Source organism: Carcharhinus amblyrhynchos, chromosome 3 (genome assembly GCF_965287045.1).
Source record: "Carcharhinus amblyrhynchos chromosome 3, sCarAmb.v2.hapA, whole genome shotgun sequence".
In the NCBI taxonomy this organism is placed as follows: domain Eukaryota; kingdom Metazoa; phylum Chordata; class Chondrichthyes; order Carcharhiniformes; family Carcharhinidae; genus Carcharhinus; species Carcharhinus amblyrhynchos.
The window spans coordinates 76,419,966-76,437,195 of NC_137326.1; the positions used below are offsets into that span (position 1 = coordinate 76,419,966).

Here is a 17,230-nt window from a genome sequence, read left to right on the forward strand (position 1 = left end):
GGCACTTTGTAATCAGGAAGGGGATTCTGTCCATTTCTCTGCCACAGCATTGTGATAAGGCAACTGAGGAGGAGTTTATCTGTGGAGCTGCCACTTGGGGATTACATGAATGGTGCAAGTAGGAACAAACATTGAATAAGTACATCATTCTCCCAGCTCCACACAAGGGATCTAGCTGGCCCCAGGAGTGTTGTAGTCAAGGACTTGTCAGCATTAGCTGCTAAGCTGAATTGTAAACCATAACTCATGAGAGCGGTCTTTGTGTCAACCCACAGGACAAGACTCTGACTGCAAGGCCGGGGAAGGCAGTGCAGGATGTGCAATTTGAAGCTGCCTGTAACAGACTGGCCAGCGAGGCAGTCCGCCGGGGCTCTGCTGATAATGTCACCATCATTCTGGTAGCCATCACACACTGACATGAGGAACTCGCCTCACCAAGAATATCTCACAGGTTAATGCAGGGAGTCAATGAGGGGTTGCTGACCCTGGAAAGAAACGATGAAATAACCTCAGGCCCTTTCAGAGACTTGAAATTAAAATGCTTATCTTGATTGACCTACTTGCTTTCATCCGATCCTGTAGAATTGCTACCGACTGACACTTCCAAATACCCCAACCAACTGACAGTAACAGAAATCCTTTTTATCGGGGCTCCGTTAATCTGATGGTGGAACGGCTTAACGAGCTGCACCAACTCTTGAAGAGCTTGCCCCACCGCTGTCAGACTTGGCACTATTTCTCTGGGCCTGCTAATGTTGGAATGCCTGGCATGTTCACGAATTGAAGGGACATATGGAAATGACTGGTGTCTCTGTACACCATCTGCAGCCAGCTGGTGGTAGGTTCAAGAAATAAAATCTGGATACAGATACTTGTGAAGGGGTTTTGATAACCTTCTCCCTGGACCCAACTGCAATGTGCAGAAGCTTCTAATGAGTTGAAGGTTTCATTCTGTGTGCACCTCTTATTATTGCTTTGTTCATTCGTGCTGGTTTTGAGGTTTGTGTTTTGGTTGGATTCTACTTAAAAGTCTTTTTTCCCAAATGTCTGGTTGTACCAGCTCATTTCAATACAAGTACTGACATCCTGTTTCCTCTCCCAACATCTAGTAATAGTTCCTATCCAGTGTCACCTGTTGCTGAAGCAGACATAAAAATACTTGCTGATGTAATATGTTGAAGTAAAATAAGACAGCAAGGCGGAGAGGGAGGAGCACCAACTTGCTAGGTGTTTTCACAAACCACCTTTTTTTTTAAAACTGAAAGCAAGTATCTTTGGTACAGTGAAGTTCTGTTTCATTCTGCTTGTGTGTGATGACTGAATACTCAATCTGTATAGGAGAGCTATGTGACTTTTCATGACTGAGCTCCAATTACTCCAGCCATATAGAATCATAAGGTCATACAACACAGGATGAGCTGGTTCTGACCTCTTTCAAAGAACAATTTTATAATCAGTTCCATTTCCTGGCTCTTTCCCACATCTCCCTGCCGTTTTTCTCTCCAAGTATTTATATATTTTCTTTTATAAAGGTTAGCATCATATTTGGTTTGTGCATCCTATCAGGCAGTGTGTTTCAAATCCTAACCAGCCATTGCATGAAAAAAATTCCTCTTGTTGCCTCTGGTTCTTTTGTCAGTCACCTTAAATGTGTATCCTCTGGTTATCTGGCTCCAGTTTATCTCAGTTACTTTATCTAGGCACCTGTTGCAATTCTGCTCTGGGCCTTCTGTACTCCAAAGAGAACTGTCTCAGCTTCTCCAGTCTGTTAAATATAACTCTCATCCCTTATCCCTTGAATCATTCTTACAAATCTCTTTCCTAACTTTGTTTAAACCGTGGCTCCAGTTTCTTTCCAGATCTACTTTACATAACTGCTTTGTGTCTGTTCATACAATGCCTTTGATTCAGTAAGGACAAGCCCTCTAATTGATGGATTTCATTGGAAAATTAGCAATTGGAACATAATCCCAAAACAGTAATGAAAATTCCACATAAAAATGTAATTTAGCTTATTTAGTAACAGTAAACTTGTGCATCATGGTATCATTTTAAAACAGTGCCTCATAGCTTTCATGTACACAAATGTACCAGTGTGGTTTCCTACAGTGTCTCAAAGCAAAAGCCCATTAACAGTCCGTACAGGCAAGCCGAAAGGACAGCCTGTGACCTGCGCATCACTGACGAAAGAAAGCTGCCTATTCTGGATTAGCACTGTTTCAGAAGTGAGGGGAAGTTAAAACCTGCTTGGTCATGCATAGGGCACCTGTTTCCACGCCACTAAGGTAGTTATATCTTACATTAAAATAATCACAATCTCAGGACCCCCAACTATCGCCTAATATAGTCAAAAACCCACAACCCTCACCATGTGTCATGTGAATGAATAACACTGACAAAATAAACGGGATGTCTCAGACTTTATTGATGGATCCTCTGACTCAGTCCTTGCTTTTAAAGTGTTTATGGATATGAATATACCTAGAGTAAAGGAAAGCAATGACTAAGAACTGTTGTTGGCACTGAGATTACAGCTTTTTATAACAATGCACTTAATTCACACGTCTGTAGGATTAGAGCAGTTATCGGCCAAGTCGTCATTGTACACAACAGCAATACCAGCTCGGTATGCAAGTTCAAACGCCCAGGTATTAGGAGTCATTTCCAGCAATAACCAGCTCTCTCTACTGGTCTATCCTGTCAGATTGTACACGTAGCATGAAATATTTCCTGTTTGGATTTGCTTTGTTGACCTTTTCTCATAATTTGAGGGTAACTGTATATCCAAGAAATAGATACTTGGCTGGGAGTTTCGCTAAGCCATTAGTTCAGTTCATTAATTTAACGTTTGATCGCAGGAAGGTTTGGCATGGGGACTTCATTTTCAGAAAGGAAGACACTGGCCAAGGCTGCTGCTTGTTACAGCACAGCCTCTCCCATTCATGGTGCTGGCTGTTCCAGTGTGGTGGGTGGAGGGGAAGGCTGCGGCTGAAGGCCAATTCCTTGTATCTTGTATTGCATACCCTTTGTTTCAGGTATAAATTGTTCCCAAGATTTATGGGACTTGTGGTGCTTAAGGGACTTGAGGAGAAGTGAAGTGCAAAGTGTAGCACACTGTCAGCTTTCATTTACTGTTCTTTAGTATCAGCCCTGCCACGATGAAATGATTCCACAGGTGTGTAGTGTGGTGTAATGAATAAACTGTACAGGTGATATGTCAGAGAGTATTGGAGAAAATATACAATGTGTAGAGTACATGCTTTGTCTAATAAAGAATGAAATTTTAATCTAACATAGGAACCTGCAGCCCATCATGAAACAACCAAAACAAACCCATACTCTCCATAAAGCACCTGATATGTGACATAGTATACCACTAGTTACTGACATATGGACAAGGGTTTATATTGAGAGGTCATGTTCACATGGCCAGATTAGAAAGATTACAGGTGTACAGGTAGTTTTGCTGTTAAGTGCATCAGTTGCATAGCACATCTCATGGAGGAGATAACTGCACTTAGAATTTAGGACTCTTGGTGTACACCAGCTTGTAGCATTTTTGATCACTTTTTGACTGAAAGACTTGACACTCAAAAACATTTTCACGTACAAATTTGTCCATGTTTCTCAAGCATTTAACAATAGTTATAATTCTCAGTCCCCTACTTTTTCTGACAAGTTTGAAAAAAAAACAGTAGACCTATATGCACTATCATGCAACTGGGACAATAAGTCATTCCCCCTTACCTGGAGATTGTTAGGGTAGTGACCCGAAACCACAAGCTATGTTCTGAAGTCAGTTTAGATCCCAGCAATTTTCCATTAGCGTGAGGATAAAATATTTCAATCTAGACTCAATTCTGAGTTACCAGGGAGTTTTTAATCAAAACTGACTTTATGCCATGGTGAGTGCATGCTATGGCACCCTATTAAATTACTTTGGGAAGTATTGGGGAGGGTTTATTATGTGGAATTGACAGAGGTATGCAGAGGGGTATGGCTTGGCAATGCCAATGTAACCTTATTTCAGATCATTAGATGCTGCAAAGTTTCAGCTGTGACCTCACTTGCCCAGTCCTGCCATTCAAATCCTGCTTACCTCTATCACCCTTGGCACTCTTCTCATATGTAGGAAAATAAATGAAAAACACTCTGACCTCCTCTGACATTAACCTGGCTTGTCCTTTTAAGGAGTTTCTTTTTGAGGATATTTGTTCTTCTGTGTTGTTAGGGAGCTTTGTTTTCAGGTGCTTGCTGTTTAGGTTCCCAGTGATGAAGAATCGATGTAGTAGATCCTGAGGTCAGTCAGAGTTCTGTTGGTGTTTGAACGGAGCTTGAAGATTTCCAGCGTAAACTTTCAACCCTTCAGGGAATAATCTTTAAAAATCAAGAAACTGCTGGCTGTGTTTTGGTACATTTCTCACTTCCAATGTGTCAAATTATTCAAAAATTAATGGCAATGTAATTAGTGGCTGAGAATTGGTGATCCCCATTCAAGCCTCCATTATTAACTTACCCCAAGATCTGCTTGATTAGGCTGCTATCCAACATGTTCCAACATTAATCTTAAATATGTTGCTCACCTATTTCTTCATGTAACCTGCTTTATTTTCTTTATTCTCATAGGCCATTAGGGATTACAATGCTTGAATACTGTCTGTTAGACTGCAGAAACTGACTCAAATATATTAAATTCCAAAATAACGCAAGTACAAAAAAAAGTGACACCAAAAGCTCTAACGGGTGTTTTCCTCACCCACGATGAAAACTTAAAAGTCAACCATCTCTATACGAAACCACCCACTGCCACTCTACTATGCCACTACTTATCCATTAATAAAGGTGAAGGGTAGGGAAAATGTATTCCTCAGTGTAAATGCAAGGATTACAGCATATAAAAAAGGTAAATACCACACAACTCATTTCATACCATCAACCCAGCTTACTCCCCACGAGAAAGGAGACCTAGAAACAATCAAACAAGGAAATAACTCCATTTTCTAAATGCAAGAATTAAAATTTGACACGGCAGAAACAGGGTGTGTAGTCTCCCTTACCCAAAAAACACCTGGTTCCACTCAAGATTGAATGCAAATGGTAATGCAGATTAAACTAAGTCTTCCCTCATTCCACTGTCAGAGCATGCTCGCGGACATATACCATAAGTGAGAAAAAAATGGAATTTCCTGATTTTTCACTGTGTGACAGGATAACAATTGTTGATGTGAGCTTCTGTGCTCATATCATACTCCCTTCTCAGGACAAAAGGCAATATCACAAAATCAGGAGTATGATAAACAAGGGAACAAAGTTCAGGATTAATGACGAACTGCAGGATAATATAACTATCCATGGAGCTTAAAGGCCAAAGCCATGACAGGATCATCGAGCAACATCCAGGATACATCCAGAGTTTAACCAAAGCCTTTTCATCTCTGCCATTTTGTCACCCTGAGGGAAAGTAGAGGGAAACCTTGGCCCTGACAAATAGTAAAGATCTCAACTGCCAGGATTCCCTTCTCCACTTCAACCATTCTCTTTGGGACATGTCACAGCTCATCAGTGTGAGCACCACAAATCTGTACAGAGGAGCAGAAACTGTCATCCACAACTTCACTCTCAAAGGCAGCCATGTCTATAGCACCACTCAAACGTTGGCCTGATCACTAGTGAAACCACCACTATTGACTGGGCCCCACCCTGGCGGATTCCAATCATCTCAATCAAATGAGGATTTTCTTAACTTGCCTCCCCATCACCCAAATTTATCCAGGATCTTCCAGAAACATAGCACTGATTTTACCCATCAGGTAATTATGGGTTGTGCGTTAGGATAAAAAAAACAGATTAAAAGATGAGTAGTCCCACAGCTTGTGAAAATGCAGCTACTCCTGTGGTTACATCATATGACCAACCCCATTTTTGTCTTTTGATATAGTATGTGTCTTTTAATATTCACAGCACCCGGTTTCCAATCACCCCACTGGGATCTCTTCTAAAGCAGTGGAGAAATCAAACTGCAAAATGAAGCATCCTCTTCCAAAGTTATATCCATTGTGTTAGTCTAATGTGTCAGAAAGTTTAGTTGCAAGTAGACTTTCCAACCCAGTAAAGCTCATTTGCTTGGAAAGTTTGAATGTATAAACCTAGAAACTGTTGTAGTGAAATCTGTCTATTGAGCAGCTGACCTGAGACAGGAAGAGGGCAGCTGGTCTATTTCGCTTGTCCCACATATTCATGATGTCTTGTGCATCACATCTAGAGCCAGAGACTTCCGATTCCCGAGATTCCATGTAGCCTTAAAGAAGAAAAAAACAATAGCAATTAGAAAAGAAATCTGGGAAATTCCTCTCCAGTCCCTCTCTTTGCTGACAGTAACTATTTGAGATACAATAGCAGCAATGAATGGCCTGGTTCTTGTTGTGTATTAAAACTGTGTTCCTTTGAACATTTGAAGATTGATGTTCAAGGTGATGCTGTGGCAGAGCTTGAACTACTCAAATTAATCCTCCTTAGCTCAAAACATTCTCAGCAGCAACCAGGCACATCATAACAATTTTTTGTTAAGAAAAATATTTCTTTAAAACAAGCTGCATTTTGTTACATGGAACTTTGAACATTTACACTCATATGTTTAATTACAACTCTCTGAAACCATCAGCTCATCTTAAAAACATTCTGCCTCATATTCAAAAAGCAACCAGTAGTAGTTATAAGTACTTGGCATTGATTGGCTCAAACAGCCTTTAGTTTTGACCTTCCATCAATGCACCCAGGCAACCCCAGTGAATAATGTTAATTGTTCTTTGGAGATGTATATTCGATAAACTGAGTTGAACCATCAGCTTTAAAAGCTGATTGTCAAATTGTATGCAGCACAGTGGTTAGCACTGCTGCCTCACAGCGCCATACTCAATTTTCCCTCAGTGTACCTCAACAGGTGCCAGAGTATGGCAGGGAGTTTCACAGTAACTGCATTGCAGTGTTAATGTAAGCCTACTTGTAACTAATAAACTAACTTTGTATGCAATATTTCATCTGCATTTAATGGTTAGGATGGACACGATTTTAACTCTGATTGGTGTGCAGAGGAGGGAACACATCAGACAGCGCACCCAGAAGCGTGAAAACTGATGACGCAAGGCCACTTTGAACTGTCTATGTTACGCAATTTACATTGAAAATCCTGGACCACGATTTAAAGAGTGAATGGCCTTATTTAAGGGAGGCTGCATTTACGCAATGTAACCTGTACTTTATACTTCCAGAATTTTTGTCAACTTCCAACAAATGGCTGCAAAAAGGAGTAAGTTTTTTCTAGGTTTTCTGATGACTTCCTGAAGGTACTACTCGTAGCTATGAGTGTCAGGAGGGAAGTACTATTTCTGAAAAGTGCAAGAGGAAATGAACAGCATGAGAGAGCCAGGTCATAGCTGGCAAAGTGAGCAGAAGCTGGTGTTGAGAGCTTAGATTGTTTAGCAAGACATTCAAAGGCATCACTAACCGCTAATACACTTCCTTTATTCTGTTGAGTTAAAGGATAATCATTATCTTTCGCTTTTAACATAAGCGTGGACTCAATGTCTGATTAAGAACCTTCATTAATACAAATATAATGTATTATCTTTAGTGCTCATGAAATTGACATTGAGTGCTCATAAAGAAAGATGTCATTGTGGATTAGCAATTTGAGCCCTCTGCTAATAACTACCGTACAGGATGAGATGGGGTTCTTACAGTACACCAATATGGAGTATAGCATAGCTAATTACATGTAGTAAGAATGTTCCACTACATGTGATTAAGGTGTAAACACATAGGGTTAATATGTAAGAATTTCAATAGTCATGTAGACCGCTTGGAGCTCCCATGCTAGCTTATTAGTATCATTATCTGTTTATTGTTCTCCGGACATTCCACACACATGAATGACTACAGATGTCCTTCAAAACCTTCACTTTATCTTCTTTAGATATTTCTTGCAGAAAGACTTATTCTCTTGACACACTCCCCTGGTGTTCCCAGACACACTGGCATTCTTCCAGTAATTAACATTCCATTCTCACATCAGCCAACACCTCACTGCTGGGTCTGATATCTGTGTGTCCAGGTGATGATTTAACCCTTAAGGTATTATTACTAAACTATCTACATAAAGCTAGCTATTCTACCTTGCTTAGTGCCTTTCCCTCATGCCCCTGAATTGAGTGGTTTGCTAGCTCATTTCAGAGGGCAGTTAAAAATCAAGCAAATTGGTGTAGGATTGGAGACGTACACAGATCAGACCTGTTTGCACTCCTAAAGAACAATAGTGAACCAATTGGGTTTTAATAAAAATTCAACAGCTTCGTGAACATGTTTATTATTATTTGATGTTTATTTCCACTTGAAAAAATTACTGAATCCCAATTTGCTATCTGCCCTGATGGCATTTGAACTCAGAATTATGTTGTTGCAAAGGAGGTGGTAGGCATGAGTAGGGAACATTCGTGACTCCACAAACCATGTCTCCATTCAGGAGCTCCCTTTTGCCATACTTTCATGTAGGGGAGGATGGGGTGGGGTTGTTGGAGGAGTACTAGGATAGGGTCACCTCTGGAAGCATTCCCGAATTGGTAATGGAGATGTTGAGGATGTCCTGTTTCCATTTCCTGGAACTTTGGCCCAGTTGCAATCATAATTGCCAAACCTTCAAACCCTCAGTCCTCACCACTCAAATCCCTTCCCACCCTAAAAGCCCCCTCAAATCTCCCATGCTCCTTCCATGCATCCTCTGTATCCAGTGTCCTAGTATGCATTATGTACAAGGGAAATAACTCTGGTAAGTCTGAAATGATTCTAAAACTGACACAATAAGCTAAAAAAAACTTTGAAAACCTAATGCTAAGCTTACAACTTGAAAAACGTGTCAATCAGCCACACTGTTCATAATATCAATAACAAAAGACTGTTATCCACTTCATATCTCTTAATATAGCATAAATGAACATGCAGGCATTGAAAAAGCTCATCAAACTTATCAGGTTATTACAAAGTAACAACTATGCCAATCAGACAAAGCTGTCATTCTCCTGCAGGCCATACCAACACTAATTATGCAGAGTGAAGTGCATTTGTCATTCTTAGAACTCAGTCAAGCATTCATAATTAAATAATTTAGAAAAAAATTCAAATGCCTGGCCATCTGTTCTAACTCCTTCAGTGTGTACATATGCCAGGTTTGTAGAAACGTCAGAGTAATTAAGGCGACTCAGCATACTTGGGTGGATTTAAATACTTGAATGTACTTTATTGCCCGAGTACATGCAAATTAAGAAAAGTCAAGTGAAGAGGATAAGTAGCGATCATTTGATTTGATGTTGTTATTGAAATTCTCTTGAATTTTCCTCTTGTACCTGTGACTAGGAGGCCCAACATGCCTGCTGCAGTAACAGAAACATCTTGCCTCAATCACTATGAGTGATAGGAATTCCCTAATCAACCAACTTTGTGGTGTCCTTGTGGAGCTGTTTATTCAATCTGCGCAGGGCCTTATTTCTGCGAGGTTGCTTGTCTCAAGGACTACCTGAATATGTCTCATAAGAGGGTGCAACAAAGTTTTTGTTGCTATTTTGAGTACATGGCTATAAGATGCCAATTTGGACTACATAAAATCAAAACTTTTTCAGTTTAGTCTAGGAGGAGCTAACGGCTAGTTTCTAGTGCTATTGATAATTAGATGTTGAATAATTAGACTAAATGCTGTTTATTGCTACTTTATTTTACAGACAGGAGGGAGAGTTAATTTAAACAGCTCTGATTTCTCCCCTCGCCACCCATCTATAAATAACTGTTTTGATTTATTTTTCCCACTATGGGGGTGATTCTCCCATCCCGCTGTATTGCTTTTTTAGCATAGTGGGCCAGGAGATTCCAGTGGCGGCCGATTTGCATGATTCATTGTGGTTGTCCAGGTCTAAGTGCTCCTCCCAGCACTCAATTTCCAGTGCAATGCTTAATAAATTTTGCAGCAGCTCATTTAAATGTATTTTGAATCCCATTAGTGGGTCCGGGACTAAAATCTTCAGGTCCCCTTGCCTCCCTCCCGCCGCAGTGGTTCACTCCACTGATGGGAGCTGATGGCCTGACCCCACTGGAGTGAAGAGGGGGCAATCAAGGCCCCCCAAAGGGTTGGGCATCTTGGAGTGCCCCTGGACATTGCCATCTTGGCAGTGCCAGCCTGAGCCCCTTGGCACTGGACAGGCATGGGGCAGTGTCAAGGGAGTGGGAACTAATGTGATGGGGCCTCTGGGGGGCCTGTGGCATTCCCGCTGCCACATTGTAGTCTGGCTGGATGGGGGCGGGAGAGAGGCCAGCAATCAGGACTGTATTGGAGTGAGGGGGTTAGCCTTCTGGGGTAGTCGGGGTGCAAGGGGGGAGTCGGCACTGCAGGAGGGTTTGGGACTGCTGGTGGGGAGGGAAGATTGGGGAGGTTAAAGCGGGCCAGGAAGCAGAAGGTCGAGGCTAGGCTTGGGCATGTTTGTGGGGGGTGCAGCAATCAGACCTTGGGGTGGGGGAGTCAGAGGGCCAGCGATGTGGGGGTCATGGAACCGGCCAGTGATTGAGCTGGCCAGCAATCGGGAGGCTGACAAACGGGCCACTGCACATGTGCCGATCTTGGCACTGACAGATTGGCGCTTGCACTGTGGCCCATTCAGTGCCATGTTGCTGGCCTGTCCAGCAGGGAAAGGCCCCACACACAGCTTTATACGTGACTCATGCTGGTGCACTCAACAGTGCACAGTCTGGGAGATTCATTTTGAAACTCCCACTGAGAAAACCGCAATGGTATTTACTCCAGTTTTCACACAAATTCAAGACTTAGAAGTGATGACATATTTCCCAACTCCTCAGTTTGTGTGTGATCCAATTTTCTATTAATAATCCCACAGCAAACACGAGATAAGATGAAGTCAAAGGGTTAATTTATTTGCACACTCTCCAACCACGGAAGGAGGGCTGCCATATTGCCTCCTGTGCTCTTGTACAGTAAAACAGGGCTAGAGAAAAGATTAACAGGGCAAAGAGCACAGAAAAAAATTACTGTATTACACGGGATCCAGAGTCAAAATACAACCTAGTACTCCTTCATGCAGGTCAGCGGGCTCAAACTCAGTGCTGTATGATTTACTTTTCTGGAGGCGTTGTCTTCATAAAAGGTGATTTGATTCATTTCAGGATGCCTGTCTTTTAGGTGATGATACAGAAGTTATTGTAGAAACAGTGTAGATGGAGCCAGGTGTTCAATCTGGGCAAGGTCCCTTTTCTATGAGGTCACTTGTCAATGGTCCAATGGCAGACTGAGATTTTTCAGTACAGCAAGGCAATATTACAGGCTCTTCAGGGTGCCTTTGTTAAAGGTGTGTATTCCCCATTTGGGTCCAGAAGATGGTTAAACATCTCAACCATTAAGAATAGAAAGAACATTTCAGAATCCTTTGACCTGGCATATTATTAGACTCCAGCTGGCCAACCTGGATATGAAATGCAAATGGCCTTTGTATAGCCCTCTTTGAATTTAGCCTGTGCAACCCAATATGTGTTGTTAGTCTCTCTTCAGACATAACGAGGTGCAAAATTCTTTGATACTGCCAAATAGTTAATTTTGTTCAACAGTCAAGGGCAGACATAAATTCAATTTTAAAAGATTTTTGTCCGTTTTTTTAAAATTTAGAAATATCTGTATTTAATTAAAAAATATACAGGGTGAGGTCTTAGACCCTTCATAATCCTAATAACCTCACATGAAATGTGGTCTTATGAAGGAAGAATACGAAGTGAAAAAGTATACTTCCTTTCTCTCATTCACACTGGCACATCAGACACACAGCCAGAAGGGGCAATGATGGTTTCCTGTTGCATTTTCTCTTGAGATTTAAACCTAGCTTAAGGCATCACCAAGGATATGGTCCTGTTCTGGGATATGACAGGTTTCAGCAACTTGGGGAAGATTCAACATTTGGCTCTTGGGGAAGTCTATTTAGGGTCACAGTTCTGAATTTTCCTCTGTTGGGGAATCAGGCATAACCAAAGCTATCACCTTCAGAAATATGTCTGTTCACCTCCTGATACAGTGACCTCTAAAGGGTCTGGGGGTTTTATAGTGTGGTTAGCACTCAAGGGGTGAGTGATGATCAAGCCCCTCAGTTTTATCTGCAGGGGAGTGCTGGATGTTCCATTCTAAATGCCAGCCCCTTAGATCACAGCCCTGAGCAGCTTTGTCCAGTTTTATCTACTCCATGTCCAGTTTGGTAACCTGTGGATTTGGCTGTTTAACCCTAGGGGCTATGATTAGGGTGATTGTCAGGAAATTCGGATTTTTGAATGGTACTTTGACTTTATTAGAAGATTACAGGTCTGGTATGAGCACTAGTACAATTGGAGGGTTCTAGCTTCTGTTGCTAGGTGCTTTGGCTTGGCATTACAACAGGAGGTTAGTCTGCTCTTAAACTTGAGCCAGCCTTTCTGTCCAGGTTGATGGGAAGATTGCTTTCTGGGAAGGGCCTCTCTCTCATCCACTTGGTGGCACATTGGTTAGCGTTGCTGCCTCACATCGCCAAGGACCCATATTCAATTCTGGTCTTAGCTGACAGGGCAGAGTTTGCACATTCTCCCTATGTCTGCATGGGTTTCCTTCAGGTGCTATGGTTTTCTCTTACACTCCAAAGATGTGCAGGTTAGGTGAATTGGCTATGCTAAATTGCTTCTTAGTTTCAGGAGAATAAATTGGGTAAATAGGTGGGATTAAGGGGGTAGGGCCTGGGTGGGATTGTTTTGGTGCAGGCTCGATGAGCTAAATGACTCCCTTCTGCACTGCAGAGATTCTATGATTCTATCAAACCAGTAGGACTACAGTGCTAGTTGTTATGGATTATAGTAAATGCAGTGGGTAACCCTATCGGGTTGCTTCGTGGTTCTGCATTAAAGGTGGGTGAGAATAGTGTTAGGGACCAGATGAGAAACTCCAAGATATATTATGAAGTTAACCTAGAACCCCACTGTTTTTGATTTTGGCATTAGTGTTAGCATAAGGTGTTCCACACCAGGTGTCATTCTATTGACCCACTATGAAGCTTTTGTTAAAACAAACTTTATTTAACAATACAGTTAAAATATAACAGAAATAATTAGCATAATTTTTACCAACTGAAATGCTTAAACATGACAAGGTGTAATCCTTAACTACTAACTATGTTGATTAGTTCCAATTTAAGCAATATCTCCACAGATGTAAATCACTCTTCAGTATCAGTTAGCAAGATAACCAGGCTTACCAGAATTCCCAGTTCTCCAGACTTTTAACCCCTCTGGAGATACAGAGAGACATTTGTCTTCTGACTCTCAGACCGCAAAACCTGTCTTCACATAGCAGAACTCTAATGAGAGAGAGGGAGAAAACACCTCTTGCCTTTTGCAGATCTCTGAAGAAAGTTATCTATTTCCTGGCAGGTCCCCAGACTTCAATTTCCAGAAAGAGAGAGAGATAACAAGAGCTGGCGCTCTTTTCAAATTCAAGCTGCAATTGCCTTTCTCTGTATGTAGAGCTCGACACATTCACATGATTCTCTTGTCAATCAACCTAATCAAACCAATCTTTCTGGGCCAACCAAATAAACTAAGTCAAATTAAGGAGGGGACAAATTAAAATAGGCAGCTCCCAAAAGGGAACTGCCTCAAACAAAGGACAAAATTGAAAGGAAACTTAAAACATCAAATCAAAATGTGATTAAAGGAGTCAATAATGCACCCCTGTCACTGCGGTGCCCAGCTGACACAGAAGACATTTCAATCTAAACAAACCCTACTCTGAAATCCTAGGGAAGAACTCTAAGAATAATAAGACATTAGCCCAGATTAAAACAAACACTCCAATAATTAGGAGCAATTAACCTTCTGCAGAATCAGCAGGTGGCTGTCAGCTAAAGGCAATTCGGCATTGTAATCAGAAGCATAAAACAGTCCCTTCACAAGAAACATGACACAAACAAATTTCTTAAAGGCACAGTATCATCACAATGGGTTCCAATCTATTTGGGATTCCTCTGCTTGTCAGTTAGGCTGTAGTCTCTGTGTCTTTTGGAACACTACTGTCCTCTGGTGGACAGTCAGCTTCCTCTGTAGCTCCTGGTGGTTTTTAAACTAAGTGAAGCATCACCCTCACATTCTCTGGGCCAATTTGGAAACTTTCCTGGTCCCCATTTAAATTCTTAACCATAAAGCTCTCACTGAAATGAATGATTGGCTTTAGAGCTGGGGCCTTTGATTGGGACTAGGCATTCTCCCACTTGTTCCATGTCCCCTTCAACACATCTGTTCTCAAGTGGAAGTGTAGATCTGGCTATACTCCCTTGTGGTTTTTCAACTGAGTTAACCATCTCACTCCCTGCCTGATCATTTGTTTGGAAACTTCCTTTGTCCCTCTTTATAGTTGGAAATAAAGCTTCTGCCAGCTACACTGCAGTCAATTCTGTAACCTTTTCCTTCCCTGGTTTAATAACTTGGCTTTCTTCAGGCTCTTCAACATTCTCTACTCTGGGACTTCTCTGGTCCAGGATTAATTTTGTTGTACACTGTGAGTCTATTATATATTCTATTGGTCCTTCCTCATTCTCATTTAACTTTACTGGCTTGGCTTTGACCATGCCACGTGAGCAGCCTTTGCTAAAGATTTTTGTGCACCACTTCATCCTTTTGGGCCCATGGACCTCCCCAGCTTTCTGCTGTACTGAAGATTTCTGCTAGTTGGCATTAGCCTTTTTTCTCTCAAGGGCTAACTCCCTGCTGCTAGCTAAATCACAGCATCATAGAATCCCTACAATGCCAAAAGAGGCCATTTGACCCATCAAGTCTGCACCAACTCTCTGACAGAACATCTTCCTCAGATCCACCCCTGCTCCATCCCCATAAGTCCACGCATTGAACCCACTAATCTCCATAAACAACACATCCTGGGACATTAAGGGCAATTTATCATGGCCAATCCATCAAACCTGCAAATCTTTCAACAGTGGGAGGAAACCGAAGCATTTGGAGGAAATGCACGCAGACACAGGAGAACGGACAAATTTCCAAGGCTGGAATCAAAGCTGGATCTCTGAGGCTATGAGGCAGCAGTACTAAGCACTGTGCCACCGTGTCACCTCAAAAATCATTCCCCAGGAGGAGATGAATTCCTACTGCTGGTGAATCAGAGGTAGTTCCTACAGTGACAAGGCCTGAAACAAGGTCACAGTCTAGGTGAACCCCATGCAGGGTGCAAACACAGATCCTCCACCCGTTCCACTGATCAGGGCTTTGACTTTCAAATAAGACCCATGGGGTCAGGAGTGGGTTGCAGGGTGGGGAGTGGGTGCTAGGATTAGATTCCCCACTAACTTCAAGAACTGCATGCCCCTTTAACCTGGAGCTGTACAATGGACTTGCTCACATTTTGGGATGGGTAAGCAAACACTGTTCATGAAAGGGCAGCACGGTGGTACAGTGGTTAGCATTGCTGCCTCACAGCGCCAGGGACCCGGGTTCGATTCCTGGCTCAGGTCACTGTCTGCGTGAAGTCTGCACATTCCCCTCATGTGTATGTAGGTTTCCTCTGAGAGCTCTGTTTTTTTTCCCCCACAGTCCAAAGATATGCAAGTTAGGTGGATTGGCCATGCTCAATTGCCCCTTGGTGTCAGGGGCATTCGCTACAGTAAATGCATGAGGTAATGGGCCTGGGTGGATCTGTGGTTGACGCACATTTGATGGGCTGAATAGCCCCCTTCTGCACTGTAAGATTATATGAAGTGCAAAACCCTGGAAACTCTCTAAGGGTTTGTGTGTGAAAGTGTGATTTATTTTGGAATTGTGCAAGTGATGGACCAAAAGTTTCACCTGAGGAGCCATGCGGTACAGATCTCATGACTCGACACCACAATTTCAGAGGCGATTAATGAGAATGGCTCCAGGGAGGAGGAATTATAGTTACATCACTGAGTTGGAAAAATTTTGGTTCTTTTGCTGGAGCTGAGAAAACTAATATGAGATTTGACTGAAGGGATGTGAAATCATGAACTGTTCATGATAAAGCACATAGAGAAAAAACTGCTTCCAAAAACAGAAGAGTTAATCATCAGGGGGCACAGATTTAAGGTGATTGGCAAACAAGCCAAAAGCAGCAAGAAGCCAGTCTTTTATGCAGTGAGTTACTGAAGGATTTGACCTGTGCTACCTGTTAAAGTGTTAAAGAAAGATTTAAACATAGACTTCAAAGAGGAATTGGATAAATGCATGAAGGAGAGAACATTACATGGATGCGGGGAAAGAGCTTGAGAGTGGGACTAATTGGATTACTATTCAAAGGAGCAAACATAAATTCAATGGGCTGAATGGCCTTCTTCTATGCCATAATATACAATAGGATCTGCCAAATCGTTAGCAACACTGGAAAGAAAATGATGCTACAACAACAATAACTTGCATTTAAATAACATTTTTAACATTGTAAATTGTCCCAAGGTGCTTCACTGGAATGTTATCAGACAAAATTTGCTAGCAGAAAGAGAAATGAGGGCAGGTTACCAAAAGCTTGTTCAAATAGGTAGGTTTTAAGGAACTTCATAAAAAGAGAGAGAGGTAGAGAATTTTAGGGAGGGGATTTCAGAAGGTAGAACCCGTGTAGTGTAAGACATAATCAGTGGTCTGGATAATGGAAATAAGGGATGTATATGAGGCCGTAATTGGAGGAGAGTTGGGATCTTGCAGAGTTGCAGGCTGGCACAAGTTACAGGGATAGGGAGAGAAAGATCATGGACAGTGTTGAACAACAAGGTTGAAAACTCTTCAAAATATTGCCAATTGGGAGCCAATAATTCCAAACCAAATGAAAGAATAATAATCAAATATGTGCTTTGGGGACCTAAAGGTGAAAGCAAAACATACGAAGTAATTAATCCAGGAAAAACAAGAAATGTGTGAGTAAAACTTTAGAGCAGAAGGAAAGTGCCTTATACAAATGTACACAGCATAAAGACCAAATTGAATAAATTTCAATGCAATGAATGTAAATTCAGCTTAGAACATAGAACATTACAGCGCAGTACAGGCCCTTCGGCCCTCAGTGTTGCGCCGATCAGTGGAACCAATCTAATGACCCTCTAACCTGTACTATCCCAATGCTATCCATATGCCTATCCACAGACCATTTGAACGCCCT

At 41.8% G+C, this 17,230-nt stretch overlaps 1 protein-coding gene across 5 annotated transcripts in view; it reads left to right on the forward strand.

The window, feature by feature from the left end:
• The window catches only part of ilkap (integrin-linked kinase-associated serine/threonine phosphatase), a 61,141-nt gene extending 57,074 nt beyond the window's left edge, over window positions 1-4,067 (forward strand). For all 5 annotated transcript variants that reach the window (XM_080185381.1, XM_080185384.1, XM_080185385.1 and 2 more), the window contains one exon: window positions 276-4,067. In XM_080185381.1, the coding sequence (XP_080041507.1) occupies window positions 276-416 (141 nt within the window). In that variant the 3' untranslated portion in view covers window positions 417-4,067. The remainder of the gene's footprint in view (window positions 1-275) is intronic.
• The last annotated feature ends 13,163 nt before the right edge of the window (window positions 4,068-17,230 follow it).